Genomic DNA, 20068 nt, shown 5'->3' with positions numbered 1-20068 from the left:
TACCCTTCCCCATCCCAAAAAAACAACATGGCCAGGTGCAGTGTAATCACACCTATAATCCCAGCACTTTGGGAGACCGAGATGGGCGGATCACCTGAGGTCAGGAGGTGGAGACCAGTCTGGCCAACATGCTGAAACCCCGTCTCTACTAAAAATATTTTTTCAAAAATTAGCCAGGTGTGGTAGCAGCCACCTGTAATTGCAACTACTTGGGAGGCTGAGGAAAGAGAATTGCTTGAACTGGGGTGGCAGAGGTTGCAGTGAGCTGAGATTGTGCCATTGTACACCAGCCTGGGCAACAAGAGTGAAACTCTGTCTCAAAAAAATAATAGGCAGGGCACGGTGGTTCACGCCTGTAATCCTAGCACTTTGGGAGGCCGAGGCGGGTGGATCACGAGGTCAGGAGTTTGTGACCAGCCTGGCCAACATGCTGAAACCCTTCTCTACTAAAAATAAAATCAGCTAGGATGTGGTGGTGGGCGCCTGTAATCCCAGCTACTTGGGAGGCTGAGGCAGGGAAAATTGCTTGAACCCGGGAGGTGGAAAGTTGCAGTGAGCTCACGTTACGCGACTGCACTCCAGCCTGGACGACAGAGTGAGACTCTATCTCAAAAAAAATAAAAATAAATAAATAATAATAAAAATAAAAATACAAAAATTAGCCAGGCGTGGTGGCGCACGCCTGTAATCCCAGCTACTCAGGAAGCTTAGGCAGGACAATCGCTTGAACCCAGGAGGCAGAGGTTGCAGTGAGCGGAAATCATGCCACTGCATTCCAGCCTTGGTGACAGAGCAAGACTCTGTCTCAAAAAAAAAAAAAAAAAAAAAGCCAACACAACACTACAGAATTATTGGAAGGCATACAAGGAGGCTTCAGGAGAAAAACGACAAATCTTCCAGCCAAAACAACCACTTACATCTTTGGGAGAAAAGTACTTTCAAAGAAACAGCACCATATTAGCTTTCTTGTTTATATAAAAACCACCACTTTGAGTATCAGAAAGGAACACTTAAGTGATGATATCGTGACTTCTGTCTTAGAAAGGTATTATCTTTGCAAGTCAAGAAAAGAAATCTTTGTGTAATTACCTTTCAAGGGGTGCAAGAATAAATGCACATCGAGAGCCTTCGGATGCACTGGCTGTACCTTTATTATTTTTACCTCGTTCACTAATAGTTCCGTGATGCAAGGTTACCATACACAGTTAGATAATGTCTGCATTGCACATCTAAGGCTATACAGCAAAAGAATCAGAATTAGTACAAATACAAGAACTATATTTACAGTCTGTATACTCAAGCTCCAAACATCAGATAATATTTACAAAATAAAACATGAAAATGAAAATCCAAAATTAATAATGTACATTGTTGCTAATGTGCTCAACTCCTTCACTGGGGAGAGATCAGTTTGCAAAGTCTTGGTTCAAAAAGGCCACTTATGCATTATGGGTTTTGTTGTCATGTGTGAGGATGGTGACAAGAGACTTGCAATCTCAACAGACAAGTACTTTAGAGCCACAAAATCTAAGACGATGCCTTAAATACAAGAAGGCTGGTGGACTCCTCAGGTGAACTGATGCCAGAATACGCAGAATGAAAAAAAAAAGAACTCGAAGACATGAAGAACAACACACAACAGCCAGGGTTTGGCAAGAGACCAACCTCAGCTCAGACTTTCCATCCAAGCACAGCCATTTGGCTGTGAGCTTTTTACATGAATTTTATAGCAACTCTGATTTCCTCCTTTAAATGATTGGAGGCTTTTTAAAGATCTTATGGGGCTCAAATACTAACTTCATAAATGGCCTTTTGAACAATAGCAGCAAATAATCTCTCAGCTGATATTTCAATTTACTAAGGAAGCACAAATTAAAACATTCCTCCTACACAGTCATGGTCTGGCCACACACCAGGGTGAATCACTGGCCCTGGTGAACAACTGTAGTGCACACAAGTTAGAGTCCTATGTAAACACATCCAGCAAACCTTCTGGGAGCAGCAGCAAAATCAATCTTTTCTTTTGAGACAGAGTCCTGCTTTGTCACCTGGGCTGGAGTGCAGTGGTGCAATCTCAACTCACTGCAGCCTCCACCTCCCAGGTTCAAGCGATTCTCCTGGCTCAGCCTCCCGAGTAACTGGGATTACAGGCACACGCCACCACGCCTGGCTACTTTTTGTATTTTTAGTAGAGATGGGATTTCACCATGTTGGCCAGGCTGGTCTCGAACTCCTGACCTCAGGTGATCCACCTGCCTTGGCCTCCCAAAGTGCTGGGATTACAGGCGTGAGCCACCACACCCGGCTGAATTGTTTCTTTTTAAGGGGCAGGTTAACAATCACATTTTAAAAGGGAACCAAAAGAAAAACTGAAAGACCCAAGTGAAACAAGCCCTGATACTGTCCCTTGGAACCCGAGCGGGACACAGCATGAGGGAAATGTGGAAAGAGTAGCGATGAATGTGCACACTGGAGGATCTCTTCTCTCCAATCTACTGTGCAAGTAAGTATAGCTGGATAAATATACATAGACCTGACAAAATTAAATATCCCTGTAAATTAGACAATAAGCAGCAGGCAACAAAGTCTTTGCTTTGGAATATGTGCCAGGCAAAGTCATCTTGTTTTTAGATCCCAAGAGACAGTTCACAATGACTTAGTTCCTTCATCTGAAATGAGCTGAAAAATCCATAAAAACTAGGAGCAGTTATCTGAAGTCTATATGACTGAAGGGAAAAAAAACATATAATAGTGGTTTTTTAGTTGGGAAACTCACTCCATTGCCCCTTGCGGTCAGCACGTTTAACAACGAGCTGGGGCTCAGGTGCCTGGCCACTGCCACAGGCAGCCCTTGCCTGTGCTCCTGACTAGCGCATGGGCTGGCCGACCCTGCACAGTCCTGGCCTGAGCGCTGACTGACTCCCAGGAGGGGACACAGACACAGAGACGGTCTGAGCATTGATTTGGGGCTGGTAGTGAGGCCATATTTTGCTTTAACGGGAGAAAGGAGGATGAGAGAGAGAGGAGGAGGTGATTAGTTTTAACTAGCACTCATTTCTTTGAATTTGCCTAAGAATTCTCTTTCCTGCCTTTTACATTTTTTGCTTATTTAAAGGCGTTCTTTAAGAAAATAAATAAATAAATAAAGGTGGTTTCCTTAAGGGCTGGGTTTCTTAACTTTTCCGCCACAACAGCAACAACTAGAGCCTCATAAACCGTTCCTGCCACAAATCTTCTCTCAGAGCTTCAGAGTGGGGATGGTTCTGTCGGGCAAAGGAGCACCCACCCTGGACGTGCTGGGGGCCAGCAGAGGCTGTCTGCACCTGCCAGCCGCAGCAGGGGCTCCCCAGAGGGTGGAGAACATGCAGAACACGACCACTCTGCTCCTTCTGGCTCCCTAAGAGGCCTTCTTATCCGGGCACGCTATGAACAGACAGTCCAGTTTGGCCTGTTCTAATGTCTGACACTTCCAAAGCAAAGACTTACCAAACCAGTTTTGTATGAGTTGGAAGAAAAACCGAAGTCATTTCAGTGTATCACATAATTTCAAACTCTCAGGCTTCCCACCGTCCTGTGTCACAGACATGGATCCTCTGTCACACTTTGTGACAGCAGCATCAATGACTTAATTTTAAAAGTGACCTTCAAATTCCATCTTCATTTCCCTGAAATTAGATTTGATTCCAGTCCAGGCAGCCATCTCTAAGCACCAACAGATCCTGCTGGTTTGAATAGAACCAGAAGGGCATATTGTGTCCATCAGACAATGAAACTTCTAACTACGTTAAAAAATCTCACATACCACTTAGAAAACAAATAACATCAGAGTTAGTGACCTATGTTTTAACGGGAGGAAGAAAATTTTTAAAAAAATCCACCATAGAGTTTCTGCTGGTCACTTTTCAGGTATAGACACAGCCTGTGATTCTATCCTCTCCTTTCTCTCTCCGTGATTCACTTTTCCTCCTCTTCACAATGCAGTGATAAGGATCGAAGCTGGGAGACCTGTTCTTCAGAGATGAGCCCAACCAGGAAGTGAGAAACAAAGGTGTGGACGATGACACAAGTCTCCCTAGCAACAACTCTGCAGAGGCGTGCGAGGCCCTGGCCTTTGCTGCATGAAGCGGGAGGTCATCCAGCTACCTATCGCCTGAGAGTCAGCAACCTCAAGGCTGAGGACCTCACCAAGTAGGAGCGAGCAGATACTTTCCTGAATGCCTGAGCGATGGTGAAACAGAGAGGTCTGAGCAAGGGAAGTAAAGGATGGTGTAAAACAATCCCAAGACAACTGGCAAAGCAACTGAAGTCTCTGGAGGCTTTCCTTTTCCCCTCTTATCCTGGAAAACTTACTGGCAGCTGAAAGAGACAGACTTATCTTCTCTGATGGTCTCAGAAGCCAGATGACCCGGTCTGTCAGAAGGAAAGAAGACTCTGTCCACAGTGAGCATCCTCCGTTCTCCCTGGGCAGTTTCCACACCACATGGAGAGGAGCAGGGAATACGCAACAAACGCTGGGGCCCAGGCTCCCTGGACGCTTTTCTGTGTCCCTAGGCATATTGTGTTTTGTTGGGAGTAGTGGTCGTGGTTAGTTTTAATCCTGGGATCCAGAAAGCAAAGCCTGCCATATTTGCTTATTTATGAGTATAGAGAGCATCACTGAAAGCATTTTCAACTTGACAAGCATCAATGAAAATGACTGCTGGATTCAGAGGGAGACTTCCAAGTGTATGCCTGAAAGCTACATTTCTTTGATCAAAGGGAGCTGTAACAATCACAAGGTCACTAAAGCATAATCTTTTTTTTTTTTTTTTTTTTTTGAGATGGAGTCTTGTTCTGTCACTCAGGCTGGAGTGCAGTGGTGCGATCTTGGCTCACTGCAACCTCTGCCTCCTGGGTTCAAGCAATTCTCCTGCCTCAGGCTCCCAAGTAGCTGGAATTACAGGAGTGCACCACCATGCTGACTAATTTTGTATTTTTAGTAGAGACGGGGTATCACCATATTGGCCAGGCTGGTCGTGAACTCCTGACCTCGTGATCCGCCCGCCTCGGGCTCCCAAAGTGCTTGGATTACAGGCGTGAGCCACTGTGCCCAGCCTACCCAGCATTATCTTAATCATAACAGTGACCATCAAGTTTATCACCAGAAAGTGAAACACTCCCGCCTTGTGGAACATTTATGTATGACATGGCACTAATTCCAACTGTACCACCACCATCACTAATGCCAAAATCAGAACTGAGACACTCCTAGAAAAGAGCTTCCCTCCCAGCAGAGAAAAAACAGTGGGCAGGAATCCTGCTGTGAGGAGCTACAAGCATCCCACCGCCTGCTGCCCTCATGGCCCACAGCCAAACCCTGGGGTCCCCTGAAGTCTACCCGAAGCATCCTTGGCATTTCCCTTCACACGAGGTCAAGAGCAGCCACTGTCCCAGGCCCACTGAAAAAGCCTCTCTTCTCCTCTCTACCAGTAAATAAAAATTCCATAATTATGCTCTAAAAAGCCCCAACTTTGACTCAGAATATAACTGTTCCAGTTCTATGCTCACCACTACCTTTTCCCCGAATGGAAATGCAGGGATTAGCCTTGGCAAAAAGAGACAGAGGGGGAAAAAACGATTGTTTTTTTCCTCTCAGGTTCTAAAAAGGCCAGATGTCTCCTCCCTTAGTCTCTAAGCCACCCAAGAAAAATTAAAGTGATATCACAAACAGAGAAAAGAAGAAAAAAGTATCATGTTGTCTTCAAAAACAGACAAAGGTGTCTGGTGACAGCAGCACAGACATCAGAGGTGGTCATGATGGGGACCTATCATACAAAAGGAAGCCAAAGTACACCCACAATTATTTGGAGATTCACCAGATCCCCTCAGCGCTTTTGTGTTTGTGTGTGTGTGTTTGTGTGTATTTAAAAACATTTTTTCCTTTTGTTAGGCCACATGCTACTAACAAGATTCTCAGCACAGGAAAAAAGAAAAGAGTACAGAGCAATGGAGATGGGGACGGGAGAGCTGGAAAAGTGCCGGACAAGGAGGGAGAAGTAGTTAAGCCACAGGATTACATACAAGAGTCACCGTCAAGAATCACAAAGAGAAATGAGAGGTAACGTTTTATCTCTCGAAGGTGAGTGAGGGCACTCGGCAGAGTCACTTAGTATTTCGGCTGGCTCGGGCATCTGCGGGAAAGCTTTGACCTATGGGGGACAAACGGGGAGGTAGGATTAGAAGTCTGGGTACAAGTGTTGGCCCCTCACAGTCCTCTCCCTCTGAGGCTCCCTCCTGGAGCATCTTCCTATATGGCACCGCAGGCCTAGGCCTCTAAACTTTCTACTCCGGGACCCCGTGACACAAGCCCTTAGAGAGCCTGAGGCTGAATCACAGGGCTGGAGGTTGGGAGGCCATTAAGATTCTCACTGTCTTCCCTTTACTCTCTGCCCTGGGCCCCATATGCAGACCTCTTGAGAACAAAAAGACAAAGAAGAAAAATAATTGGTGCACATGTGTGACCACAGTCTCCCTGGTGGTTCAGAACATGACGATGTCTTATAAGATGCAGAGGCCTCATTACCACCCCACAACCAATTTACACACCTGTCTTTCTTCTCTTTTTTTTTTTTTTTTTTTTTTTTTTTGAGACGGAGTCTCGCTCTGTTGCCCAGGCTGGAGTGCAGTGGCGCAATCTCGGCTCACTGCAAGCTCCGCCTCCCGGGTTTACGCCATTCTCCTGCCTCAGCCTCCCGAGTAGCTGGGACTACAGGCGCCCGCCACCTCGCCCGGCTAGTTTTTTGTATTTTTTAGTAGAGACGGGGTTTCAGTGTGTTAGCCAGGATGGTCTCGATCTCCTGACCTCGTGATCCACCCGTCTCGGCCTCCCAAAGTGCTGGGATTACAGGCTTGAGCCACCGCGCCTGGCCCTTTCTTCTCTTTTAAATTTATTTTGAAAAATACTTCCTTTCAAGTCAGACATGGTGGCTCACACCTGTAATCCCAGCACTTTGGGAGGCCAAGGAGGGCGGATCACCTGAGGTCAGGAGTTCAAGACCAGCCTGGCCAACATGGTGAAACCCCGTCTCTACTAAAAATACAAAAAAAAAAATTAGCTGGATGTGGTGGTGGCGGGCACCTGTAATCCCAGCTACTCGGGAGGCTGAGGCAGGAGAATGGCTTGAACCTGGGAGGTGGAGGTTGTGGTGAGCCAATATAGTGCCATTGCACTCCAGCCTGGGCCACACAAGAGCGAAACTCCATCTCGAAAAAGAAAAAAAAAAAAAGAAAAATACTTCCTTTCCCATTTATCTTGATATTCCTGAAGCCAAAAGCCAAAGAGAGAAAGAAAACACAGAACAACTTCTAGACTGGGTGCATTGGCTCACGCCGATAATCCCAGCACTTTGGGAGGCCAAGTTGGGTGGATCATTTGAGGTCAGGAGTTTGATACCAGCCTGGCCATTGTGGTAAAACCCCATCTCTACAAAAAATATAAAAATTAGCCAGGCATGGTGGCGCGTGCCTGTAGTCTCAGCTACTGGGGAGGCTGAGTCAGAAGAATCGCTTGAACAAGGGGCGGAGGTTGCAGTGAGCCACTGCACTTCAGCGAGATAGAGTGAGACTCCGTCTCAAAAAAAAAAAAAACCAACAAAAACAACAACAAAAACAACTTCTTACCGTATTGTGCCAGCGAGAAGCGGGTTGAAGGCATACAACCAGTCGTTCATGTCTTTGTCATTCAGGGCCTGCAAAAGGACCCCACGGTGCTTTGTGCAGACAGCAAAGGTGTTTGGTGTCTGAAAGAAAAATGCAGGTAGACAAGAAAGTTACTACAAAGACAGCGATGGGGACCCTTGCCATATTCCCAAGGCATATAGCACTTCACAAAGGAAGTTCAAGACCAGAGAGAAAGGGGAAATTTCACACCACAAAACAGAGAGTGCAGAACTCAAAAGGGAAGGAAGGGCACATGTGGCGATAAGAAACCAAGACAGGGCAGGACGGACCTTCACCATGGCCTGCTGGTCCTCACTGTACTCCACCTGTGCTGTGGACAGGTTAATGATTCCACGCTCCACAGGGTCTTTGTCACTGTTATAGATGAAGACGTAAGGCCGACGGACGACAACAAAATGTTTAGCCCAGTTACTGTAAAGTGGCTCCTTGAAATGAAGGTATCCTTTCTTAGAGACCACTGAGCTAAAAAGGACAATATGACATAAAGTTAGTTTCTCACAAAAAGAAAATAATCATGTGCTGAGGACCATCAAAACATGCCACACCTAGGCCAAGATTCAACAAAACAGGCAAATGACCTCTTTGGCCTAGAATCTTATCTGCCAAAGTAATGCAGCAAAAGAGAGAAACCATGCCATGGCAACCTGCTGCGCCAGGGTGCAGATGCATCATGAGACCCAACTGGAGAAACCCGGGCCAGCCCTCTCACCCCAGACTCAACCTGCATTAGACTACAGTACAGACCTCACACAGAAGAGCTGTCCAGTCAATTCTTCCTGTGGATGTGTTTTTTATAGACGGAATTCCTGCTTAATATAGTACTCACCCTGGTCTAATTTCTTCAATATCTGGAACAAGATTGAGAAATTCGTTTTTTCCTGCTCGGGCCAAATAGGGCGTTTCCACAGCTGGGACAATCTGAAACTGTTCAAATTCTGGGCAGGGACTAGAGGCCCGGGAATTGGCTTCTGGGGTCCTTTAAAACAGAGAGATTAGAAAGAAAAGGGTAACAACAGTATCAGTTACAATCAAGGCACACTGAGTACTGTCTCACTGGGAGGAATACAGTGCCCCTCCCTAAACCCCAGCTACAAACTTGAGTTTCAGAGATCTCAGCTGAGGAGACGAGCTGGCTTCAGAAAGTTAACTCTGAATTCAACTGGTATCCTTCTGAAGTTATGAAAGGAAACTGATCACTGATGACCACTGGGTCACACAGTCTATCTGCCTATATTAAAGCCGTCTGAACACATTATCTGGAATATGAACTCTATTCCTTTATATGTTTCTTTTCAGTCTCATGGCCACACCAAAAGTGATGTTTCTCAAAGTGTGCTCCCAGCCAGCAGCATCAGCTTCACCTGGAAAACTGTTCAAAAACTCAAATTCTTAGACTCCAAGCCAGACCTACGGAATGAGAAACTCTGGGTGGGGTTGAGCCATGGGGGCTTGAACAAGTCTCCCAGGGGATGATGATGTACACTGAAGTCTCAGAGGGCCACTGCCTTAGAAAATGGAAGAGAAAGCAAACAAATGGGAAGACCGTGGGTTCCCGAATGGTCATGCAGAGTAGACCTGCACCACTGACCTGGACCTGGACCAGCCCTCATGACTACTGTGTGATAAATAAATTCCTATACTCTGTATTGTTAGGTATCTTTGTACAGCAATGTAACATTGTATCGCACTAATTCTAAAAAGCCCATTTTAACATTTTTTTATACTTTATTCTTTTTTTTTTTTTTTAAATCGAGTTGGCCTGGTGCAGTGGCTCACGCCTGTAATCCCAGCACTTTGGGAGGCCGAGGTGGGTGGATCACCTGAGGTCAAGAGTTTGAGACCAGCCTGACCAACATGGCGAAACCCCGTCTCTACTAAAAATACAAAAATTAGCTGGGCATGGTGGTGGGCGCCTGTAATCCTAGCTACCCAGGAGGCTGAGGCACGAGAATTGCTCGAACCCGGGAGGTGGAGGTTGCAGTGAGCTGAGATCACGCCACTGCACTCCAGTCTGGGCGACAGAGGAAGACTCCCTCTCAAAAAAAAAAAAAAAAGAAATAGAGTCTCACTCTGTCACCCAAGCTAGCATGCAGTGGTGCAATCTCGGCTCACTGCAACCTCTGCCTCCCAATCTTCCTGCCTCAGCCTCCCTAGTAGCTGGGATTACAGGTACATGCCCCTATGCCTGGAGGCTCACTGCAGCCTCAACCTCCCAGGCTCAAGCAATCCTCCCACCTCAGCCTCCTGAGTAGCTGGAACCACAGGTGCATGCCATCATGCCTAACTATTTTATTTATTTTTTGTAGAGATGAGGGTCTCCCTGTGTTGCCCAGGCTGATCTCAAACTTGTGGGCTGAAGCAATCCTCCCATCTCAGCTCTCCAAAGTGCTGAGATTACAGGTATAAGCCATTGCACTCAGCCACCATTTATTAAATTGGGATTCATCTTATAATTGATGGCATGCTGAAGTTAGTTGTCAGTGCTTTTTCTTCTCAGTGACATAGAATAGTCCCTACAGTCTGTGGCATCCTAAATTTAATGAAATTACCTGGTTGTGTTATTTTCTCCAGTCACCTTTGCCTAGGTCAGTGTTGGTACAATAAGATAGACAGGTGGATAACCAGATGAGAATAATTGATGGAGATGCACAAGAGTGAGGGTGTGTTGCAAAGAACGGATGATGATGATGAATCATGGACTCTAGACTAAATTTGTCTTTTTCTTTCTCTTTTTTTTTAGGGACAGGGTCTTGCTCTGCCGCCCAGGGTGGAATGCAGTCGTGCAATAATAAAACCTCACTGCAACCTTGAACTCCTGGATTCAAGCAATCCTCCCACTTCAGCCTCCCAAGTAGCTGGGACCACAGACACAGGCCACCACGCCTGACTATCTTATTTATTTTTTGTAGAGATGGCATCTTGCTATGTTGCCAAGGCTGGTCTCGAACTCCCAGCCTCAAGCAATCCTCCCGCCTTGGCATCCCAAAGTGCTGGGAACCACCTCACCTGGCCTTGTCTTTATTTTTCTTACCTACATAATTTGCTGTGGAATCAAAATATTTTTTTCCAAAACAGTTTCAAAATATTTTTCCCAAGATAGGACTTCCTATGTCTGTTATTATGACTGGGGAGACAAGCAGGGGTAGGAATGGAGGACAAAACTAGCAGAAAGGGATGAAGAAGACATTCATCATGAGTTGATGATGCAGAAGGTCAGTAAGCCAATATGTGAAGAGCTGCCAGTAGCTAGCACCTCTCCAGTCACCATGATAGCCAAAAAGGCTCCCACACATTTCCAAATGCTGCCTAGGGAGAAGGTGCTGCCTTCAGTCAAGAACCATTGAGCTAAAGACTGACATTTACCTTGGTTCTTAGATTGATTGACTTCTCTCAGTGAAATCTGGGTACTTACTTCTGATCCAAAGAGTTGCTCCTAGAGTCTACCAGAGAGGGGCAGGTGGAAGAGGGGGTGAGGGTGGCACTGCTGAAACTGGACTCAGAGGGATCCCGTCCAATTGGAGAGATATCAGACAACTGAAAGCAAACCAAACACTACAAGTTACATTCAGCTGAAAAAAGCTGCCTCTACAATAACAATAGCAAGTTTCAACAACCAGAGCCTCACTTTGATACATCTTGTTTCAGAAAGTCATTTAAGAAAACAAGCCCATATGTACAATTATTATTTATCAATAAATAGATACATAGATAAAATTTTAAGAGACAAGGCCTTGCTCTGTTGCCCAGACTGGAGTGCAGTGGTGCAATCTCAGCTCACTGCAACCTCCACCTCCCGGGTTCAAGCAATTCCCCTGCCTCAGCCTCCTGAGTAGCTGGGATCACAGGCATGAGCCACCACGCCTGGCCCATTGTTTTGTTTTGGGTTTATTTTGAGGCGGAGTTTCACTCTTGTTGCCCAGGCTGGAGTGCAATGGTGTGATCTCGGCTCACCGCAACCTCCATCTCCCAGATTCAAGCGATTCTCCTGCCTCAGCCTCCTGAGTAGCTGGGATTACAGGCATGCGCCACCACGCCTGGCTAATTTTGTATGTTTAGTAGAGATGGGGTTTCTCCATGTTGGTCAGGCTGGTCTCAAACTCCCAACCTCAGGTGATCTGCCTGCCTTGGCCTCCCAAAGTGCTGGGATTACAGGCGTGAGCCACCGCGCCCGGCCCCCCGGGTCCGTTATTATTATATTAAGAGACAAAAAAATACTCTGTCATCCAGGTTGGGGTGCAATGGCACGATCATACCTCACTAAAGCCTCAAACTCCTGGGCTCAGGCAATCCTGCCTTGGCCTCCTGAGTAGCTAGGGCTATAGGCGTGTACCACCACATTTGGCTAATTTTTCAAAAAATTTTTTGTAGAGATAGTGTATTTGTGCTATAGTGCCCAGGCTGGTCTCAACCTATTGGCCTCAAGCGGTCCTCTAACCCTGGCCTCCTAAGTGCTGGGATTACAGGTATGCGCCACCACACCCAGTGCCTGAGTTAATGAGTGGTACAACAGTGGTGCACCTTCCATGTGTTAGGCATTGTTCTAATAATATGGCAGAGGATCTGCCTCCCTGGAGTTTAAGACAGACAATAAACTACTCACCAAGCACTTTAAAAGCATCAGGAAGCAATTAGCGCTACAGCAAAAAATAAAGCTGGAAAGAGGGGTGGGCAGAAAGTTTCAGAGAGCTGTCAGATTACCAGGTGTTAACAGAGTCCACTCACAGGAGGTGATAAATGGAGTAGAAAAATGAAAGAGGTAAGAGAGCCAACCACGGGAATACCTGGGGAAAGGCAATTCCAGGCAAAAAAATAGGTGTGCAAAGACCCCAAGGCAGGAATGAGCTGGGAGGGTTTAAGGTCAAGCTGACTAGAATTGAGTGAATAACACAGAAATTCTCTGAAGTGTTTACTTCACTCTTTGTTGAAGTCAATAAAACTTTATGCCACCAAGAACCTCAGGGTTTCCTTGTACCCTGGCATAGAATAACATACCACCTCCCTATAGAATATTCTCCTCCAAAGGAGTCATGAAAAAGTCAAAATGTTTCCCATCTGATAATCACTCTAAGAGACACAAAGGAGTACTTTTATCTTCAGAAGTCAGTGTTCGGACACTGAAAAATTAGAATGACTACCAGAGCAGTATGTCATAAATTTTCAAATACAATGCTATGCCCATGTCAAGTTGCTTAAAAGCAGCAAAAACCAGGAATAGGTAATCTGGGATGCTGTGGAGAAATCAGTTATCAACACACTGGCTAAAAATTACAGCTTCAATGTGCTCACCTTACAGTCACTGATGCTGCCGTGCACCTGGCTGAATTCTCTGTTGAAAGTGTGGGTGAGAAGTTGCAGGCACTAAAGAAGAGAAAGAGAAGTGCAAGCTGAATGTAAAATGTCAACAGCCAGGAGCCTTGGGATAGCTGACCACGTGGAGGCTACTGGAGGGCTGAGTTCCCAGGGAGAGCACAGAAGCTCCACATCTCTCCCTATGCATTCGTCCATCTGCTGTTCATTGGTCTCCTTTGCACTGTCCTTTCTAATAAACCAGTAAATGTAAAAACAAACAAACAAACACCTCAATGACTTAATGAAGCCCTGGATGCAAGGTAGGAGGGGAAATAACATGTCCTAAACCCACAGTGCAGCTCAGATGTTGCCCTAACAGCTCTAGAAATTAAGTATATAGCAAGGGAAGTTCTATGTATGTCTAATAAAGATAAAGCAAGCGGCTTAAAAAAGCCTTTCTCAAGATTACCAAAGTGAATTACTAAAAACACCATAGTTTTGGCTGAGTGTGGATGGCTCATGCCTGTAATCCCAGTACTTTGCGAGGCCAAGGCAGGAGGATCACCTGAAGGCAGGAGTTCGAGACCAGCCTAGCCAACATGGTGAAACCTTGTCTCTATTAAAACTACAAAAAATGGGCCGGGCATGGTGGCTCATGCCTGTAATCCCAGCACTTTGGGAGGCTGAGGCAGGTGGATCACAAAGTCAGGAGATCAAGAACATCCTGGCCAACATGGTGAAACCCCATCTCTACTAAAAATACAAAAATCAGCTGGGCGTCATGGTGGGCGCAGGTAATCCCAGCTACACTCGGGAGGCTGAGGAAGGAGACTCACTTGAACCCAGGAAGTGGAGATTGCAGTGAACCGAGATCACAGCACTGCACTCTAGCCTGGCAGCAGAGTGAGACTCCGTCCCCTCTGCAAAAACAAAAACAAAAACAAAAACAAAAACAAACCCTACAAAAAATGAGCTGGCAATGGTGGTGCACACCTGTAATCCCAGCTACTTGAGAGGCTGAGGCAGAAGAACCGCTTGAAAATGGGAGGTGGAGGCTGCAGTGAGCCGAGATTGCACCACTGCACTCCAGCGTGGGCGACAAAGTGAGACTCCATCTCAAAAAAAAAATAATAATAAATTAAAAAAATAAAAATAAATAAAAAATAAAAACACTATAGTTTAGAAGTACTTAAAAATGCAATAGGTGGCAGGGAACGATGGCTCACACCTGTAATCCTAGCACTTTGGGAGGCCAAGGCAGGTGGATCACCTGAGGTCAGGAGTTTGTGACCAGCCTGACCAGCATGGTGAAACCCTACCTCTACTAAAAACACAAAAATTAGCCAGGCGTGGTGGCACCTGCCTGTAATCCCACATACTAGGGAGGCTGTGACAGGAGAATTACTTGAACCTGGAAGGCAGAGACTGTAGTGAGCGGAAACCATGCCACTGCACTCCAGCCTGGGCCACAAGACCTAAACTCTGTCTCAAAAAAAAAAAAAAAAAAAGCACTGGGTGCGGTGGCTCATGCCTGTAATCCCAGCACTTTGGGAGGCTGAGGCGGGAGGATCACCTGAGACTGGGAGTTCAAGACCAGCCTGACCAACATGGAGAACCCCGTCTCTACTAAAAATACAAAATTAGCTGGGCATGGTGGCAAATGCTTGCAATCCCAGCTACTCGGGAGGCTGAGGCAGGAGAATAGCTTGAACCTGGGAGGCGGAGGTTGCAGTGAGCTGAGATCGTGCCATTGCACTCCAGTCTGGACAATAAGAGCAACACTCCGTCTCAAAAAAAACAAAACAAAACACAAAAAAGTCAATAGCACTCCTTTTCTTTTTTTTTTTTTTAATTTTTTTTTTAGACACAAGGTCTCATTACGTTGCCCAGGATGGGCTTGAACTCGTGGGCTTGGGCAATCCTACCACCTCAGCCTCCTGAGTAGCTGGGACTACAGGTGCATGACACCACAGCCAGCTACCTCTTTAATTCTCAATTCACTCTGGTGCTAAAAGGCATGAGGGCTTCTGGATGGACATATTTTCTTTTTTTTTTTTTTTTTTGAGACTGAGTCTGGCTCTGTCGCCCAGGCTGGAGTGCAGTGGCCGGATCTCAGCTCACTGCAAGCTCCGCCTCCCGGGTTTACGCCATTCTCCTGCCTCAGCCTCCCGAGGAGCTGGGACCACAGGCGCCGCCACCTCGCCCGGCTAGTTTTTTGTATTTTTTAGTAGAGACGGGGTTTCACCGTGTTAGCCAGGATGGTCTCGATCTCCTGACCTCATGAGCCAGGATGGTCTCGATCTCCTGACCTTGTGATCCGCCCGTCTCAGCCTCCCAAAGTGCTGGGATTACAGGCTTGAGCCACCGCGCCCGGCGGACATATTTTCTTAAATAAACCAGAAGACTATTTGAGTATTAAAACAAACCAAACATAAAACTCCTCTCATTTTTGTATTTTCTTTCCAACTGCCCAGAAACCAAACCTGGGAGACATCCTCAACAATCCCTCTGCCTTTTCCCACATACCTCTGCCTCCTTTGAAAGAAGGCAGTATCCAACCAGATTCCCCTTCCTCTTCATCACACATACCTCTGCCTTCTTTTTATTTTATTTATTTATTTATGTTGTTGTTGTTGAGATGGAGTCTTGCTCTGTCACCCAGGCTGGAGTGCAGTGGCGCGATCGCGGCTCACTGCAACCTCCACCTCCTAGGTTCAAGCAATTCTCTGCCTCAGCCTCCCGAGTAGCTGGGATTACAGGTGCCCACCACCACGCCCGGCTAATTTTTGTATTTTTAGTAGAGACAGGGTTTTGCCATGTTGGTCAGGCTGGTCTCAAACTCCTCACCTCAGGTGATCTCTTGACCTGGTGATCTGCCGGCCTCAGCCTCCCAAAGTGCTGGGATTACAGGCATGCGCCACTGCGCCCGGCCACCTCTGCCTTCTTTAAAATGCTTTTATCTGGCCGGGCATCCACACATCCGTAATCCTAGCACTTTGGGAGGCCGAGGTGGGTGGATCACCTGAGGTCAGGAGTTGGAGACCAGCCTAGCCAACGTGGTGAAACTCCGTCTCTACTAAAAATACAAAAATTAGCCAGATGTGGTGGCGCATGCCTGTATTCCAAGCTACTTGGGAGGCTGAGGAAGGAGAATCGCTTGAACCTGGGAAGCGGAGTTTGCAGTGAGCCGAGATTGCGCCACTGCACTCCAGCCTGCGTGATGGCAGCGAGACTGCATCTCAAAAAAAAAAAAAATTTTTTAAGTTTTTATCATTTCTCATCGGATTACTGTAATAAAGAATTCTCCCTTCCTCAGCATATCTCTTCACCAACAATCCATTCTCTTTATTGCTGCTAGAGAAATCTTTTTTTCTGAGACGGCATCTCACTCTGTCGCCCAGGTTGGAGTGCAATGGCGCGATCTCGGCTCACTGCAACCTCCGCCTTCCAGGTTCAAGCGATTCTCCTGCCTCAGCCTCCTTAGTAGCTGGGACTACAGGCGCAGGCCACCACGCCCGGCTGATTTTTGTATTTTTAGTAGTAGACACGGGGTTTCACCATGTTGGCCAGGATGGTCTTGGGCTCCTGACCTTGTGATCCACCCGCCTCGGCCTCTCAAAGTGGTGGGATTACAGGCATGAGCCACCACGGCTGGCCAGAAATCTTTCTAAAACACAAGTACCTGTTTAAAATAGTTCTGCATTGCTCCCATCATCCACTCTAAACTCTTCAGTGCAATATACAAGATTCTTCACTACACACCTTCTGTTCCAGTCCCACACGAATTCCCCAAGACTGATCATGCAGGACACCACTGCCTCCCTCCTGCGCATCCTTCCAAGGTCAGCTCATGAGCGCCCCCACTACAGATGCTTCTCCTCTGACTCCCATAGCATTTGAAACACACACCTCTATTATATGCTTGTGACCTAATATTCTGTAAGCCCTTATATTTTTTAATTTTTAAATTTATTATTATTTTATTTTTTGAGATGGAGTGTCACTCTGTCGCTCAGGCTGGAGTGCAGTGGAGCTACCTTGGCTCACTGCAATCTCTGCCTCCCGGGTTCAAGCAATTCTTCTGCTTCAGCCTCTTGAGTAGCTGGGATTACAGGCGCCCACCGCCACGCCTGGCTAATTTTTGTATTTTTAGTAGAGACAGGGTTTCACCATGTTGGCCAGGCTGCTCTCAAACTCCAGACCTCAGGTAATCTGCCTGCCTCAGCCCTGTAAAGTGCTGGGATTATAGGCATGAGCCACTGAGCCTGGCCTAATTTTTGTTTTTGTAGAGACAAGGTCTCACTATGTTAGCCCGGGTTTGTCTTGAACTCCTGGGCTCAAGCAATCCCTTTGCTTCAGCCTCCCAAAGTGGTGGGGTAACAGGCATGAGGCAGTGCGCCTGGCCCTGTAAGCTTGTTGAGGGTAGGAACTGCGTCTTACTTTTTATTTCTACATTCACAGGATTATCACAGGCCTTCAAACACCTCAAACAAAGCTGTTGAAAATGAATAAACTGAGAGGCTAGTTTGTGGAGCCTTGTGGGAAGACGTTCAGCAAAGAGGAAGGGATTCACACCTTGGTAGCCAGCTCTTTCTCTCGGTCCACCAGGCTTTCGATGTCTGCTGAATCGTAGCCACTGCTCTCGCTGGGTGTGATGGCGCTTTCAAAGGTGGTGGTTGAGATCTGAGAGGAGATACTGGTGGAGGTGCTGAGGGTCCCACTGCTGAGGCTGGGGGATAACGAGTCACTCATGGATTTGGGGATGCTGTCACCAAGTCTCTCACGCAGCAGCAAAAAGTGGCGGGTTTTTTCCACCTGAGAAGATCAATACTACTGCTATAGCAAACACAGAGCTCGTTAAGATCTCAGGAGAGAAAAGTAAAAAGCTATGATCACATGCAGCAGGGGGAAGGAAGACTGATACTTTGGCAATCTTGTCCCAGAGTTCTTGCATCTGAGCAATCCTGCCCCCCTGGATACCTCATGTAGGAGCTCCAGCTTCTCCAGCTCCCACTGGTGCTCAAGGATGAGACTGTCTCCACGGGGCCGCCAGCCTGCTAAGTTCTCTTCTCCCCGCACATATGCCACTGAGGTATCTAAGATTTTTCTTCTCCTTCTCTGCATGCCTAAGACAAGAGGAAACAAGTTTTTGTTTCAGAAAAAAATTCAATTCCAAGTTTAAGTCAAAACGAATTAATAATTCTTATACGTAGCAAACTAAGACAGTTTGGTCTCAAGATACATGGGATTTTGTTTAAATACCAAAGCAACTCTCTGAACGTTTTTAAAAACTGAGTTTTACATTCTTTGATAATTATAAGACTGGGATGCAATTTAAGAAACTGATAAAATTATGATGTTAGGTGAAAATGTAGAAATATTAAATAGTCTATAATAGTCTATACACTATGGGGCCGGGCACGATGGCTCATTCCCAGCACTTTGGGAGGCTGAGGTGGGCTATCACCTGAGGTCAGGAGTTCGAGACCAGCCTGGCCAACACGGTGAAACCCCATCTCTACTAAAAATATAAAAATTAGCCAGGCGTGGTGGCGAGTGCTTATAATCCCAGCTACTCAGGAGGCTGAGGCAGGAGAATCGCTTGAACCTGGGAGGCGGAGGTTGCAGTGAGCTGAAATGGCACCACTGCACTCCAGCCTGGACGACAGAGCAAGATTCCATCTTTAAAAAAAAAAAAGTCTATACACTATGATTGCAAATAAATAAAAATACACCTAGATGAAACAAGTGGGGAAGGCCAGGCACAGTGGCTCATGCTGTAATCTTAGCACTTTGCAAGGCCAAGGTGGGAGAACCACTTGGGCCCAGGAGTTCAAGACCAGCCTGGGCAACATAGTAAATAAGACCCTACCTCTACCAAAAATTAAAAAATTGGCCAGGTGTAGTGGCATGAGCCCAGGAATTGGAGGCTGCAGCGAGCTCTCATCACACCACAGCACTCCAGCCTGGGCAACAGTAAGATCCTGTACCTAAAAATAAAAATTTTTTAAAAGACCAAAGGGAACACACACACGCACATACACACATACATACACTCAGTAGTTCACTGGCTGACAGATGACAGACAGCTTTAGCCTCTATTATTTCCTGTTAATTTTTTTAGTATTATGCTGGTTTTACATATTAAATACATGAATTTATATTAATTTAAAAAATTCCTCAAGGAACTATCTGGATATTATAATAATTAACTGCTACTTGGATTCATACTCAAAGTCTTCTTTACTTACCTAAGTTTTGCCTGTGGGCCCTGACTTGTTTTCCATGTATATTCTATAAAATGACTCAAACTCATACTAATCAAATGCTATTAGAAAACCTTAACTTTTGTTCATGTTTCAGTTTACAAACATAGAAATGCTAAGTGATGCTTAAGTTCGCCTAGCTAGAGAAACAAGAGCAGTTTAAAAACACATTAAAAAGAATACAGAACAAATCTGACTTAATAATTTGATTTTTTGCCGGGCGCGGTGGCTCACGCCTGTAATCCCAGCACTTTGGGAGGCGGAGGCGGGCGGATCATGAGGTCAAGAGATCAAGACCATCCTGGCTAACACACTGAAACCCCGTCTCTACTAAAAATACAAAGAAATTAGCCAGGCGTGGCGGCGTGCGCCTGTTGTCCCAGCTGCTGGGGAGGCTGAGGCAGGAGAATGGCGTGAACCTGGGAGGCAGAGGTTACAGTGAGCTGAGATTGTGCCACTGCACTCCAGCCTGGGTGACAGAGTAAGACTGTCTAAAAAAAAAAAAAAAATCAAATTTTTTTTTTTTTTTTTTTTGAGACGGAGTCTCACTCTGTCACCCAGGCTGGAGTGCAGTGGCGCAATCTCGGCTCACTGCAAGCTCTGCCTCCCAGGTTCACGCCATTCTCCCGCCTCAGCCTCCCAAGTAGCTGGGATTACAGGCACACGCCACCACACCCGGCTAATTTTTGTATTTTTGGTAGAAAGAGGGGTTTCACCATGTTGGTCAGGCTGCTCTTGAACTCCTGGCCTCAGGTGATCCACCCACCTTGGTCTCCCAAAGTGCTGGGATTACA

At 46.3% G+C, this 20068-nt stretch overlaps 1 protein-coding gene across 8 annotated transcripts in view; it reads right to left on the bottom strand.

Annotated features, from left to right (window-relative positions):
* Positions 1-1127: 1127 nt before the first annotated feature.
* The window catches only part of KIF1B (kinesin family member 1B), a 175154-nt gene continuing 156213 nt past the window's right edge, over positions 1128-20068 (bottom strand). For 6 of the 8 annotated variants that reach the window (XM_021941628.2, XM_021941811.2, XM_021941768.2 and 3 more), the window contains 8 exons: positions 17989-18134; positions 17584-17823; positions 13006-13077; positions 11132-11253; positions 8546-8695; positions 7989-8181; positions 7660-7778; positions 1128-6188 (listed from right to left, as the gene is read on the bottom strand). In XM_021941628.2, coding sequence (XP_021797320.1) covers positions 6146-6188; positions 7660-7778; positions 7989-8181; positions 8546-8695; positions 11132-11253; positions 13006-13077; positions 17584-17823; positions 17989-18134 — 1085 coding nt within the window. In that variant the 3' untranslated portion in view covers positions 1128-6145. The remainder of the gene's footprint in view (positions 6189-7659; positions 7779-7988; positions 8182-8545; positions 8696-11131; positions 11254-13005; positions 13078-17583; positions 17824-17988; positions 18135-20068) is intronic. The other 2 variants (XM_021941579.2, XM_021941740.2) reach the window with 2 other exon arrangements.

The sequence above is a fragment of the Papio anubis genome, chromosome 1 (genome assembly GCF_008728515.1).
Source record: "Papio anubis isolate 15944 chromosome 1, Panubis1.0, whole genome shotgun sequence".
Taxonomy (NCBI): domain Eukaryota; kingdom Metazoa; phylum Chordata; class Mammalia; order Primates; family Cercopithecidae; genus Papio; species Papio anubis.
Note: the sequence above shows the minus strand (reverse complement) of the source record. Positions and strands in the feature narration are given on the sequence as shown.